Source organism: Salmo trutta, chromosome 13 (genome assembly GCF_901001165.1).
Source record: "Salmo trutta chromosome 13, fSalTru1.1, whole genome shotgun sequence".
Taxonomy (NCBI): domain Eukaryota; kingdom Metazoa; phylum Chordata; class Actinopteri; order Salmoniformes; family Salmonidae; genus Salmo; species Salmo trutta.
The window spans coordinates 79,456,012-79,470,409 of record NC_042969.1 but is presented as its reverse complement, the minus strand read 5'-3'; the positions used below and the strand labels follow the sequence as shown (position 1 = coordinate 79,470,409).

The window sequence follows — 14,398 nt, the reverse complement described above, 5'->3', positions numbered from 1 at the left end:
TGATGCACAACGACCATTTTTGTGGCAGAACTCTCACCACACATGAGCTATCAGGTGAAGAGGTGAGGAGTGATATATGCCAATTAGGAATGAAGGGGATGATGGAATGTGGCCAGGTTGAGAATTTAGCCATGACACCGGGGTGAACACCCCTACTCTTACAATAACCACCACGGGGTTTGGAATGACCACAGAGACTCAAGACACCCGTTTTAACGTACCATCACAAAGCACCCTACGCAGGACAATGTTCACAAATGTAATCAAGGTTTGAAATGATTATGGTTTAGTCAAATATTATATCTGTTTAGGCTTCTTGTGGTCAATTTGCAGTTTAAAAATATATTTTTTTATTATGTTCCGGCCCCCTGACCATCTGCTCAAGAAAAATGTTGCCCGTGTCTGAATCTAGTTGATGATCCCTGACGTAGAGGGAGAGATAGAGGAAGGATGGAGGGATGAACTAGAGCGATGATATACTTCATGCTTTGATTGACTTTATTGTTTGGTGCCTATTAGATGAATTTTCAGATCTCTTACCCAGGTCTTGTTAATGACGTGCAGTAAATTGCCCCATACAGTCCCCTCTCTCCCAGTGTGAGTAGGCCATGCCAATAGTCCTGTGTTCACAGTAATTGCCTCTGCTTGTGTAGCGCCGGCTGGGGCAGTATGGGCACGTTACCTGAAGTGATGCAGGGGGGTCCCACTCATATGTCTGTAGCTCGCTTAGCCCTCGCCCCCCTCAGCCCCCCAACGAGCATACACACATGTACTCAGTGGGACCCAGACTGGGTCACTTTTATCAAGCAGTACCATTTATGTGACAGTTCTGACTGTATGTGACCTAATAACATAAAATAACATGACCTATGATGTTATTTATGTTATTTTTACACGCCAAGAACCCCGGTAAACCTTGCGGTTTTGAAACTGAGTGAAGCAGGCGTCTTAGACAAACTGAAAAACAAATGGTGGTACGATAAGGGCGAGTGTGGACCCAAGGACTCGGGAAGTAAGGTCAGTCTCACGGGCAGAGTGGGGGACCAAACACCCTCACTGTGTGACAGACAGGCACGACTCTAGATTAGCCTGGAGACTAGGATTAGCATCAGTTACATTTTGATATAATCTAATAATAATATTTGATTGATTACTGTTGAATAGTTCTATCACTGTTAGTATTCTGCCTATGCCACATCTGCCTGTATAATGTGACTATAACCTTCATAATAATGGCCTTACTCTCAGAATACCATTCAGTTGACTATTCTCTGGTTTACTCTGGGTAGAAGACAAGTCAAAGAGTGGAGAGGTTCTTTGAAACATCATGAGTCTTAAAAAACTACAGATAATCTTAGAACATGTAAATTGTCTTTAGAAGAACACTAGAGAGATTCTTAGAACATGTAAATTGTCTTTAGAAGAACACTAGAGAGATTCTTAGAACATGTAAGTTGTCTTTAGAAGAACACTAGAGAGATTCTTAGAACATTAGAGAACTTCTAAGAATGCCAGTGAAGTTCTTAAAATATCGGGGACCTTCACCAAGACTGTCTGAATAGAACTTTATCATCACTCATCCAAAAGCCTGACTAATACGATGACTGAATATACTTTAATTGGTATGATGTACTAGTCATCCTCGACTTAATACTTGTATCAATATTAAAAAGTTTATTTACTTAAATTGTAGTCATGCATTAGTAGTAGATATGCAGTTGATGTAGTACTACTGTCATAGTAGTAGTAATAGATGTATTATATGCACTTGTAGATAATACACTTTAATGATGGTAGTAGTAGAAGTGCTTCACGTAGTAGACTAGTCATAGTAGTGGTAGGTGCTGTAGTTGTTTGTAGAAGTAGACGTTATTGTGCTGAAAACTAAATAACCAAGCTGCCTGTTCTGTGTCTCACTAGCTCCACTGTCTCTCGCTCTCTAACCCCTGTGCTCTCCGTCCCCCCTCCCAGGACAAGTCGTCCCAGGCCCTGAGCCTGAGCAACGTGGCTGGGGTCTTCTACATCCTGGTGGGGGGTCTGGGCCTAGCCATGCTGGTGGCCCTGGTCGAGTTCTGCTACAAGTCGCGTGCCGAGGCCAAGCGCATGAAGGTGGACCTTAGCCCCCCTCACTGCCCCAGCCCCTCTCCCAGCACCCAGAATTTAGCCACTTATAGAGAGGGGTACAACGTATACGGCTCCGAGGGGGTCAAGATATAGGGGTAGGACTTAGGGCCTCCTATAGGTGGGCTGGTGTGAAGTTTCTTGTGCGTGTAGCCTCTAGCAACAGCAGACCAGTGTTGTTGTGACTGTGGTGAAGCATTGTGGAACCAATGTGCTTTTGTTTTTCCCTTTATTTTCCTGTTGTGACAGCTTCTTATGTTTCAGTTTTTGTTTGTTTTTCTGATCGTTGATGTGTAGCACTTCACCCCAGAGCACTCTGGGGGCAGATTGGTTCCATCGTCTTTGGCTGCAGATGATGATGATGATGATGTTCTACACCTGCATTCTGTCCATACTCAGTACACTACACATACAGCACATAAGACATTAGAACATTGGTGCACATCTCCTGTCCTCAAGGCCCGCACTGTCTGCTGGTTTTAACACTGTTCTAATAACTGACTGATTTAGACCTTGGTAAGCAGGTGTCTGGACCATCTCTCTATTCAATCAATAACATTGATTGACCAGTTAGGTACTAAGGAGAACAGAAAACCAGCAGGACTGCTTCATTGGAGGACTGGAGTTTTACAGACAAGTTAAGCCCCCTGTCAGAGTTCTAGAATTGTAGATGCCCAAACATCCCGAATGAGGTAGCGTTAGAAAATAATCCTCTCAATCCCGAATGAGGTAGCGTTAGAAAATAATCCTCTCAAATCAACCAAACACTTTATAGAGGATGTCTGCTTAGTGATGTTAACCCTCAAAGCGAAAGATTTTTGTTTTTACTTCATATTGGTAATCATTGCAAAGAGACTGTCTGTCTAGCAGTAAAAAAAACTAAAGTAAATTGTTTAAATTCCCCAAAATAAGCGTATATATATTTTTTAAAGCACACATTTATAGTCAAATTTGATGTTTCAAAATATATGTTTTTGTATGTTTTTTTTTTAAATCCGTTTTTTTCAATAAATTTCATCCATAGCCACTTGTTTTGAAAGAAATTATGTTATTCATTCAAAGTGTTGTGTTTCTGTGATACTCAGTGTCTGAGAAATTGGCGATTGAGCAAATCTGACATACTGGTACGACCTAAGATGGCCACCGATATGGGCGATATAGGCGCCAGTGCAATCAGACTTTTAGTTCCAATTGTATCTGAAAGATGAGACTCTCAACCTGGAATAGATACATTGACTGGAAGCTAAATTTGTATTTACATTTGTGAGGCATTTTTTTGTTATAGTAGCTGCCACGCCCACTAGGGGCCAAATCTGGGGTGGCTCCATATCTACTGTATATCTCTTCAGGGTACATACAGTGAGGGGAAAAAAGTATTTGATCCCCTGCTGATTTTGTACATTTGCCCACTGACAAAGAAATGATCAGTCTATAATGTTAATGGTAGGTTTATTTGAACAGTGAGAGACAGAATAACAACAAAAAATCCAGAAAAACGCATGTCAAAAATGTTATAAAATTATTTGCATTTTAATGAGGGAAATAAGTATTTGACCCCTCTGCAAAACATGACTCAGTACTTGGTGGCAAAACCCTTGAGGTCAGACGTTTCTTGTAGTTGGCCACCAGGTTTGCACACATCTCAGGAGGGATTTTGTCCCACTCCTCTTTGCAGATCTTCTCCAAGTCATTAAGGTTTCGAGGCTGACGTTTGGCAACTCGAACCTTCAGCTCCCTCCACAGATTTTCTATGGGATTAAGGTCTGGAGACTGGCTAGGCCACTCCAGGACATTAATGTGCTTCTTCTTGAGCCACTCCTTTGTTGCCTTGGCCATGCGTTTTGGGTCATTGTCATGCTGGAATACCCATCCACGACCCATTTTCAATGCCCTGGCTGAGGGAAGGAGGTTCTCACCCAAGATTTGATGGTACATGGCCCCGTCCATCGTCCCTTTGATGCAGTGAAGTTGTCCTGTCCCCTTAGCAGAAAAACACCCCCAAAGCATAATGTTTCCACCTCCATGTTTGACGGTGGGGATGGTGTTCTTGGGGTCATAGGCAGCATTCCGCCTCCTCCAAACACGGCGAGTTGAGTTCATGCCAAAGAGCTCCATTTTGGTCTCATCTGACCACAACACTTTCACCCAGTTGTCCTCTGAATCATTCAGATGTTCATTGGCAAACTTCAGACGGGCATGTATATGTGCTTTCTTGAGCAGGGGACCTTGAGATCATTGACAAGATCCTCCCGTGTAGTTCTGGGCTGATTCCTCACCGTTCTCATGATCATTACAACTCCACGAGGTGAGATCTTGCATGGAGCCCCAGGCCGAGGGATATTGACAGTTCTTTTGTGTTTCATCCATTTGCGAATAATCACACCAACTGTTGTCACCTTCTCACCAAGCTGATTGGCGATGGTCTTGTAGCCCATTCCAGCCTTGTGTAGGTCTACAATCTTGTCCCTGACATCCTTGGAGAGCTCTTTGGTCTTGGCCATGGTGGAGAATTTGGAATCTGATTGATTGATTGCTTCTGTGGACAGGTGTCTTTTATACAGGTAACAAACTGAGATTAGGAGCACTCCCTTTAAGAGTGTGCTCCTAATCTCAGCTCGTTACCTGTATAAAAGATACCTGGGAGCTAGAAATCTTTCTGATTGAGAGGGGGTCAAATTCTTATTTTCCTCATTAAAATGCAAATCAATTTATAACATTTTTGCCATGCGTTTTTCAGGATTTTTTTGTTATTCTGTCTCTCACTGTTCAAATAAACCTACCATTAAAATTATAGACTGATCATTTCTTTGTCAGTGGGCAAACGTACAAAATCAGCAGGGGATCAAATACTTTTTTTCCCTCAATGTACATCTCCCTCTGTGCCAAATTCGGTGCTTTATCAAAGTTTACAATTGAGTTCACATTTTTACCACTATAGACTGATCATTTCTTTGTCAGTGGGCAAACGTACAAAATCAGCAGGGGATCAAATACTTTTTTTCCCTCAATGTACATCTCCCTCTGTGCCAAATTCGGTGCTTTATCAAAGTTTACAATTGAGTTCACATTTTTACCACTAGTATAGAAAATAGATTATTTTTCATTCTTCCATATTAACACAGAAATCATGGTAAATTTAGCTTTTTGGTTGGTAACCAGTTGCTTGACAAAATCACAACATTTTTAAAAGATAAAAAAAGGGATAAGAAAATATGACATTTTTGACCCGTTGGTGCTTTTAGGGTTAACGCAAAAGAGATAAACATAACATTTCCTAAATGAAACATTAGGAACATTGTATATCAATGAGTAGTCTGTTCCTATAAAGTGTTTCTCATGACTAAACAGGAGTCAGTCAGTCTCTCTCTATAATTCAAAATCTGTGAAACACCCTTCACTTCCCCTTTTCCTCACCTTATTGTACAAAATCTCACCTTACAAACCTCACCTTACTGAACAAAATCTCACCTTACAAAACCTCACCTTACAGTCGTGGCCAAAAGTTTTGAGAATGACACAAATATTAATTTCTACAAAGTTTGCTGCTTCAGTGTCTTTAGATATTTTGTCAGATGTTACTATGGAATACTGAAGTATAATTACAAGCATTTCATAAGTGTCAAAGGCTTTTATTGACAATTACATGAAGTTGATGCAAAGAGTCAATATTTGCAGTGTTGACCCTTCTTTTTCAAGACCTCTGCAATCCGCCCTGGCATGCTGTCAATTAACTTCTGGGCCACACCTTGACTGATGGCAGCCCATTCTTACATAATTAATGCATAATTCATGAGTTTGTCAGAATTTGTAGGTTTTTGTTTGTCCACCCGCCTCTTGAGAATTGACCACAAGTTCTCAATGGGATTAAGGTCTGGGGAGTTTCCTGGCCATGGACCCAAAATATCGATGTTTTGTTCCCCGAGCCACTTAGTTATCACTTTTGCCTTATGGCAAGGTGCTCCATCATGCTGGAAAAGGCATTGTTCGTCACCAAACTGTTCCTGGATGGTTGGGAGAAGTTGCTCTTTGAGGATGTGTTGGTACCATTCTTTATTCATAGATGTGTTCTTAGGCAAAATTGTGAGTGAGCCCACTCCCTTGGCTGAGAAGCAACCCCACATATGAATGGTCTCAGGATGCTTTACTGTTGGCATGACACAGGACTGATGGTAGCGCTCACCTTGTCTTCTCTGGGCAAGTTTTTTTCCGGATGCCCCAAACAATCGGAAAGGGGATTCATCAGAGAAAATTACTTTACCCCAGTCCTCAGCAGTCCAATCCCTGTACCTTTTGTAGAATATCAGTCTGTCCCTGATGTTTTTCCTGGAGAGAAGTGGCTTCTTTGTTGCCCTTCTTGACACCAGGCCATCCTCCAAAAGTCTTTGCCTCACTGTGCGTGCAGATGCACTCACACCTGCCTGCTGCCATTCCTGAGCAAGCTCTGTACTGGTGGTGCCCCGATCCCGCAGCTGAATAAACTTTAGGAGACGGTCCTGGTACTTGCTGGACTTTCTTGGACGCCCTGAAGCTTTCTTCACAACAATTGAACTGCTCTCCTTGAAGTTCTTGATGATCCGATAAATGGTTGATTTAGGTGCAATCTTACTGGCAGCAATATCCTTGCCTGTGAAGCCCTTTTTGTGCAAAGCAATGATGACGGCATGTGTTTCCTTGCAGGTAACCATGGTTGACAGAGGAAGAACAATGATTCCAAGCACCACCACCCTTTTGAGCTTCCAGTCTGTTATTCGAACTCAATCAGCATGACAGAGTGATCTCCAGCCTTGTCCTCGTCAACACTCACACCTGTGTTAACGAGAGAATCACTGACATGATGTCAGCTGGTCCTTTTGTGGCAGGGCTGAAATGCAGTGGAAATGTTTATTTGCATGGCAAAGAGGGACTTTGCAATTCATCTGATCACTCTTCATAACATTCTGGAGTATATGCAAATTGCCATCATGCAAACTGAGGCAGCAGACTTTGTGAAAATGTATATTTGTGTCATTCTCAAAACTTTTGGCCACAACTGTACAAAACCTCACCTTACTATACAAATCCTAAATTTACAAAACATCACCTTCCATGTTTTTCAAACCCCAGAAATGCATGGTCACCTTGAAATGCAGATGTCTCACACAAACGTATCTGAAAGGTATCCTGAGCATCTGTGTGTTTGTTTTTGCCTGCCTTTTTTTATACAATGTTAGTTTAAGTAGTCATATACAGGTAACTGCCAAAATAAAGAAAACACCAACATAAAGTGTCTTAACAGGGCGTTGGGTCACTACGAGCCGCCAGAACAGCTTCAATGCGCCTTGGCATAGATTCTACAAGTGTCTGGAACTCTATTGGAGGGATGCGACACCATTCTTCCACAATAAATTAAATAATTTGGTGTTTTGTTGATGGTGGTGGAAAGCTGTCTCAGGCGTCGCTCCAGAATCTCCAAGTGTTCAATTGTGTTGAGATCTGGTGACACACACACACACACACACACACACACACCTTTATGAGACCAGTCTTTCAAAGTCACAGATCTCTTCTAGCCATAGTAGCCAAAATAATGGGAACTGGGCATTTATATACATGACCCTAAGCATGATGTAATGTTAACTGCTTAATTAACTCAGGAACCACACCTGTGTGGAATCACCTGCTTTCATTATACTTTGTTTCCCTCATTTACCCAAGTTTTCCCTTTATTTTGGAAGTTACCTGTATGTTCCAATTCTTGTGTGTGTGTGTGTGCATTAATTCGTGCTTATGAGCATATGAACATGTATTTGTGTGTTCCTCTGTTGACAGTGAATTATGTATATGATTCATTAGGGTCAAATTACAAAAACTCACAAGTGTTTCTTTCTTTCCTCTTTTCCCATTGCCCCTCCCTTTTTAAATCACCCTGTTATCCTCCCCTGGCTCTTCCCCTCCAGCTGCCCTTCACAGAAGCCATGCGGAACAAGGCTCGGCTGTCAATCACGGGCAGTGTGGGTGAGAATGGGCGTGTCTTAACACCGGACTGCCCTAAGGCCGTCCATGCTGGCCACTCCCTCAGACACCCAGGGCTTACCCTACCATCGGGCCTACCCTGAAAACCAAAAACACACACTGTGCCTTAACCACACACACGGCTACGTCATTACCACCCCGACGCCACACACACAGACACACAGACCAGAGACCGCCAGCAAGCTAACAGCAACAACAGGGAGAGAGGAGGGACAAACATGATGATCACCATCACACTAAAATCCTAATTTGAGCTCCATGAAACTAGGACAACAAGGTGACAAACTAACAGTGTTAGAACACTGACGACATGGAACAGAAAAGAATAACTGAGAAAGATTTTAAAAAATGAAAATGTGATGATGATGATGAAGACTTTGAGCACTGTCATGAGCAGACAGACATGACTTTATCTGCTCCGATGTGATGGACTGCGTCCTCTAACAAGCCACACCCCTGATCCCTTACCAGGAAACAATGCTTTAGGACAAATCATCATCTTCACTTGCCTACGAAGAATAAGCTCCAGGCGAATCACTTATAAGACCAGAAAACTGTAAACCTGTAAACGTTGGACTGTACAAACCTGCTCTTTCTCCATGAACTGTTCAGACGAACATGCTTTTACAACGCTTTGGTTAGCGTCTCGCAAACACAATGCAGAGATCACTGAAGTTACCGTAATAGGTCTCCAAACTCATATGGCTAACACGACCGTAGGATTCACAGGGGTTTGTAAAAAATGAAAATAAAAATGAGTAATAGTTACTGAAATGATCCATAATAATGACAGTAACGCTAAATAACAACTACATGTATCACTTCTCTGGACAGGGAACAGAGGTAAAGCTGTACATTCTGTGAAAAGTGAAGAAAACGTATCAAAGTAAATCCCCCATAAAAGGTATTGTTTTTGACCAGGGCCAGATTTAGCCATCTAGAGCACTGGTCTAAAGTAGTCCACTATATGGGGGACAGGGTGTCACGTGAGACATGGACATGTTGTTTTCCAGTGGAGAGGGAAGGTACTGACTGTTTCAGAAGCTTGCATTTTAAACTGTTGTAAATTACTGTGTAGCAAAACTGAACTCACCTCTCTTTTTTAACCATCTTAGGTAATAATTCATTGCAATAATGAATATAAGAAAATGCCACTTGTAATTATAAATACATCTTTTTATAAATACATATTATATATAATACAAATGAATATATATATATATATATATATATATACACACACACATCTATAGAGAGCTATAGAAAATGATATGATCACCATTGAGTGAGGCCATGACATATGTTCTGTTAAAGGGTGTTTTGATAATGATTATGTTCCACAGTCTTTGTATGTCCTAATCCACACTGAATGTCAATCTGACACTCACAAATTTACAAAACACAAACACACATCGTCACTTACACAGTGTCAACTCTTACAGAACGATCTTTGACACCACATGAGATGTTCCTTTTTTTCTAGTTTTGTTTGTTTGTTCCCCGTTTTTTATTTTGTTTTTTTGTCCACCATTTTGAGAACACAGCCTCTGTTCGTACAATAGTCCCAGATCTTCGTGTCTATTCCTGTGAAATGGTTATTTTGTCTGACCGTCTTCTGTTTTAAAGTCTATTGCAGCTGTCTGGATGGGCTAGGAGGAAAGGGAGAAAGAAAAAAGAACTAAAATAACTAAATTCAAGTTTTTATTTTTCGAAGTACCACACATTTAAAATGAAAGAGTTCTAACTGAACGGTGGAGTTTGGTGGCATTGACAGCAGTTGCGTGGGTAGTATTGCCTTGGCCCTGGCATTTTGAGCACTGTGTATCTCCTCTCCACCCACTGACAGGGTCCTGCCTAAACTGAGTGTCAATGCACACAAAGTCACCTTGACCTAACCCTTGACATTAAACCTTTGACCTTCTCTAGCTTTGACCTTTTGACTCTTATAGGCACTGACATGACCAGTCAGGTCTTTAAACTCTCACTCTAAGCCCTAGTCTTTTTCTCTCTCCCTCTCCTAACCCTCTAGAGTTTACACGATATTTAGATCGTTGTTTTAGTTTTCAATCTCCCACCAAATGAACTAACCCGAGGCAGGCACTCCTATCTGTGTATCGTTGAAGCAGACAGGCTGACTGCTGGCTGACTACTAACCACCTTAGGTTTTTATGGGTTTAACACAATCTTTCTTTGTATTAGGTTTCTTTTTCTAGTAAAATATCAACCCCTCTTTTCTCTGCGTATTTCTTTAACCTCTATGGGATTGATGTCTCCCACCCCCCGGTGGAACGGTTGAGCTAACGTAGGCTAATGTGATTAGCATGAAGTTGTAAGTAACAAGAACATTTCCCAAGACATAGACATATCTGATATGGGCAGAAAGCATAAATTTGTGTTAATCTAACTGCACTGTCCAATTTACAGTAGCTATTACAGTGGAAGAATACCATGCTATTGTTTGAGGAGAGTGCACAGTTATGAACTTAAATGTATTTCTAAACCAATTAGGCACATTTGGGCAGTCTTGATACAACATTTTGAACATATATGCAATGGTTCATTGGATCAGCCTAAAACTTTTCACATACATCTAGTAGCCAAAATCACAATTGTGCCTGGGCTGGAATAATACATTATGGCCTTTCTCTTGCATTTCAAAGATGATGATACAAAAAAATACAAAGATGTGTTATATTCTCCTACATTCATTTCACATTTCCACAAACTTCAAAGGGTTTCCTTTCAAACGGTATTAAGAATATGCATATCCTTGCTTCAGGTCCTGAGCTACAGGCAGTGAGATTTGGGTATGTCATTTTAGGTGAAAATCGAAAAAAAAGGGTTGGATCCTTAAGAAGTACTAACAACATATTTGGTTGTACTGTGTGTGACTTCAAGATGATAGTTTCTGAAGAGTTATTGGAGAAGACCCTTCCAGAAATATAATGTAGTTACTCATTTTACACATGGAAATGATGACAATGACAGTAACTATAGATATCATTGACATTTACATCGCCATTGGCACCATACATTGAGTGAACAAAACATTAAGAACACCTGCTCTTTCCCATGACACAGACTGACCAGGTGAATCCAGGTGAATCCAGGTGAAAGCTATGATCCCTTATTGATGTCACCTGTTAAAACCACTTAAATCAGTGTAGATGAAGGGGAGGAGACAGGTTAAAGAAGTATTTTTAAGACTTGAGACTTGGACTCCGTATGTGTCATTGAGGGTGAATGGGCAAGATTTTTTTTTAAGTGCCTTTGAACAGGGTATGGTAGTAGGTGCCAGGCGCACTGGTTTGAGTGTGTCAAGAACTGCAACGCTGATGGGTTTCAATGGTGAATGGATAGATATGATAACCACTAGGTATTTTACTGGACAGATATGATAACCACTAGGTATTTTACTGGACAGATATGATAACCAGCAGATATTTTACTGGACAGATATGATAACCAGCAGGTATTTTACTGGACAGATATGATAACCACTAGGTATTTTACTGGACAGATATGATAACCAGCAGGTATTTTACTGGACAGATATGATAACCAGCAGGTATTTTACTGGACAGATATGATAACCACTAGGTATTTTACTGGACAGATATAACCACTAGGTATTTTACTGGACAGATATGATAACCAGCAGGTATTTTACTGAATAGATATGATAACCACTAGGTATTTTGCTGGATAGATATGATAACCACTAGGTATTTTACTGGACAGATATGATAACCAGCAGGTATTTTACTGGACAGATATGATAACCACTAGGTATTTTACTGGATAGATATGATAACCGCTAGGTATTTTACTGGACAGATATGATAACCACTAGGTATTTTACTGGACAGATATGATAACCACGAGGTATTTTACTGGATAGATATGATAACCACGAGGTATTTTACTGGATAGATATGATAACCACGAGGTATTTTACTGGATAGATATGATAACCAGCAGGTATTTTACTGGACAGATATGATAACCACGAGGTATTTTACTGGACAGATATGATAACCACTAGGTATTTTACTGGACAGATATGATAACCAGCAGGTATTTTACTGGACAGATATGATAACCACTAGGTATTTTACTGGACAGATATAACCAGCAGGTATTTTACTGGACAGATATGATAACCACTAGGTATTTTACTGGACAGATATGATAACCACGAGGTATGTTACTGGACAGATATGATAACCACGAGGTATTTTACTGGATAGATATGATAACCACGAGGTATTTTACTGGATAGATATGATAACCACGAGGTATTTTACTGGATAGATATGATAACCAGCAGGTATTTTACTGGACAGATATGATAACCAGCAGGTATTTTACTGGACAGATATGATAACCAGCAAGTATTTTACTGGACAGATATGATAACCAGCAAGTATTTTACTGGACAGATATGATAACCACTAGGTATTTTACTGGACAGATATGATAACCACGAGGTATTTTACTGGACAGATATGATAACCACGAGGTATTTTGCTGGATAGATATGATAACCACAAGGTATTTTACTGGACAGATATGATAACCAGCAGGTATTTTACTGGACAGATATGATAACCACTAGGTATTTTACTGGACAGATATGATAACCAGCAGGTATTTTACTGGACAGATATGATAACCACTAGGTATTTTACTGGACAGATATGATAACCAGCAGGTATTTTACTGGACAGATATAGGGGATATTTTATGTTTTTCCACAGTTGAGGAGCCAAACTGCTCCAAATATTTTCTATTCTACACACTTCGTTGTTTATTTAGTTATTAAACATCATTCAAGACACGTTTCACCAGTGAAAAAGAACCATTTAATCAAACAGAATTGGACTTAAAAACCGAAGCCAGTCAGCAGCTGAAGCAGATCCTTTCATATAGGGCTTTCCTTGCAGAAACAGACAACAGAAAATCCCAAAGTTTAAAAAAAGCCTAGTCTTTGTGATTTAAACTCCCTACTCTGTGTGTGTGTGTGTGTGTGTATACAGTGGAAGTCAGAAGTTTACATACAGTTAGGTTGGAGTCATTAAAACTCGTTTTTTAACCACTCCACAAATTTCTTGTTGACAAACTATAGTTTTGGCAAGTCGGTTAGGACATCTACTTTGTGCATGACAAATAATTTTTCCAACAATTGTTTACAGACAGGTTATTTCACAGTATCACAATTCCAGTGTGTTAGAAGTTTACATACACTAAGTTGACTGTGCCTTTAAACAGCTTGGAAAATACCTGAAAATTCTGTCATGGCTTTAGAAGCTACTGATAGGCTAATTGACATCATTTGAGTCAATTGGAGGTGTACCTGTGGATGTATTTCAAGGCCTACCTTCAAACCCAGTGCCTCTTTGCTTGACATCATGGGAAAATCAAAATAAATCAGCCAAGACCTCAGAAAAAAATTAGACCTCCTGGTTCATCCTTGGGAGCAATTTCCAAACGCCTGAAGGTACCACGTTCATCTGTACAATCAATAGCACGCAAGTATTAACACCATGGGACCACACAGCCATCATACCGCTCAGGAAGGAGATGCGTTCTGTCTCCTAGAGATGAACGAACTTTGGTGTGAAAGTGCAAATCAATCCCAGAACAGCAAAGGCCCTTGTGAAAATGCTGGAGGAAACAGGTACACAAGTATCTATATCCTCAGTAAAACAAGTCCTATATCGAAATAACCTGAAAGGCCGCTCAGCAAGGAAGAAGCCAGTGCTCCAAAACTGCCATAAAAAAGGCAGACTAGGGTTTGAACTGCACATGGGGAGAAAGATAGTTTATTTTTGGAGAAATGTCCTCTGGTCTGATAAAACAAAAATAGAACGGTTTGGCCATAATGACCATCGTTATGTTTGGAGGAAAAAGGGGGACGCTTGCAAGCCGAAGAACACCATCCCAACCGTGAAGTACGGGGGTGGGCAGCATCATGTTGTGGGGGTGCTTTTCTGCAGGAGGGACTGGTGCACTTCTAAAAATAGATGGCATAATGAGGCAGGAAAATTATGTGTATATATTGAAGCAACATCTCAAGACATCAGTCAGGAAGTTAAAGCTTGGTCGCAAATGGGTCTTCCAAATGGACAATGACCCTAAGCATACTTCCAAAGTTGTGACAAAATGGCTTAAGGACAACAAAGTCAACGTATTGACTTGGCCATCACAAAGCCGTGACCTCAATCCTATAGAAAATGTGAGGGCAGAACTGAAAAAGCATGTG

The 14,398-nt window shown here is 40.7% G+C and overlaps 1 protein-coding gene across 5 annotated transcripts in view; it reads left to right on the top strand.

Annotated features, from left to right (window-relative positions):
- The window catches only part of LOC115206576 (glutamate receptor 4), a 142,519-nt gene extending 134,047 nt beyond the window's left edge, over nt 1–8,472 (top strand). The window contains exons 16-18 of one of the 5 annotated variants that reach the window (XM_029773711.1): nt 903–1,017; nt 1,972–2,109; nt 8,058–8,472. In XM_029773711.1, the coding sequence (XP_029629571.1) occupies nt 903–1,017; nt 1,972–2,109; nt 8,058–8,216 (412 nt within the window). In that variant the 3' untranslated portion in view covers nt 8,217–8,472. Of the gene's footprint in view, nt 1–902; nt 1,018–1,971; nt 2,814–2,850; nt 3,462–8,057 lie in introns of those variants that run through there. The other 4 variants (XR_003880820.1, XR_003880819.1, XM_029773710.1 and 1 more) reach the window with 4 other exon arrangements.
- The last annotated feature ends 5,926 nt before the right edge of the window (nt 8,473–14,398 follow it).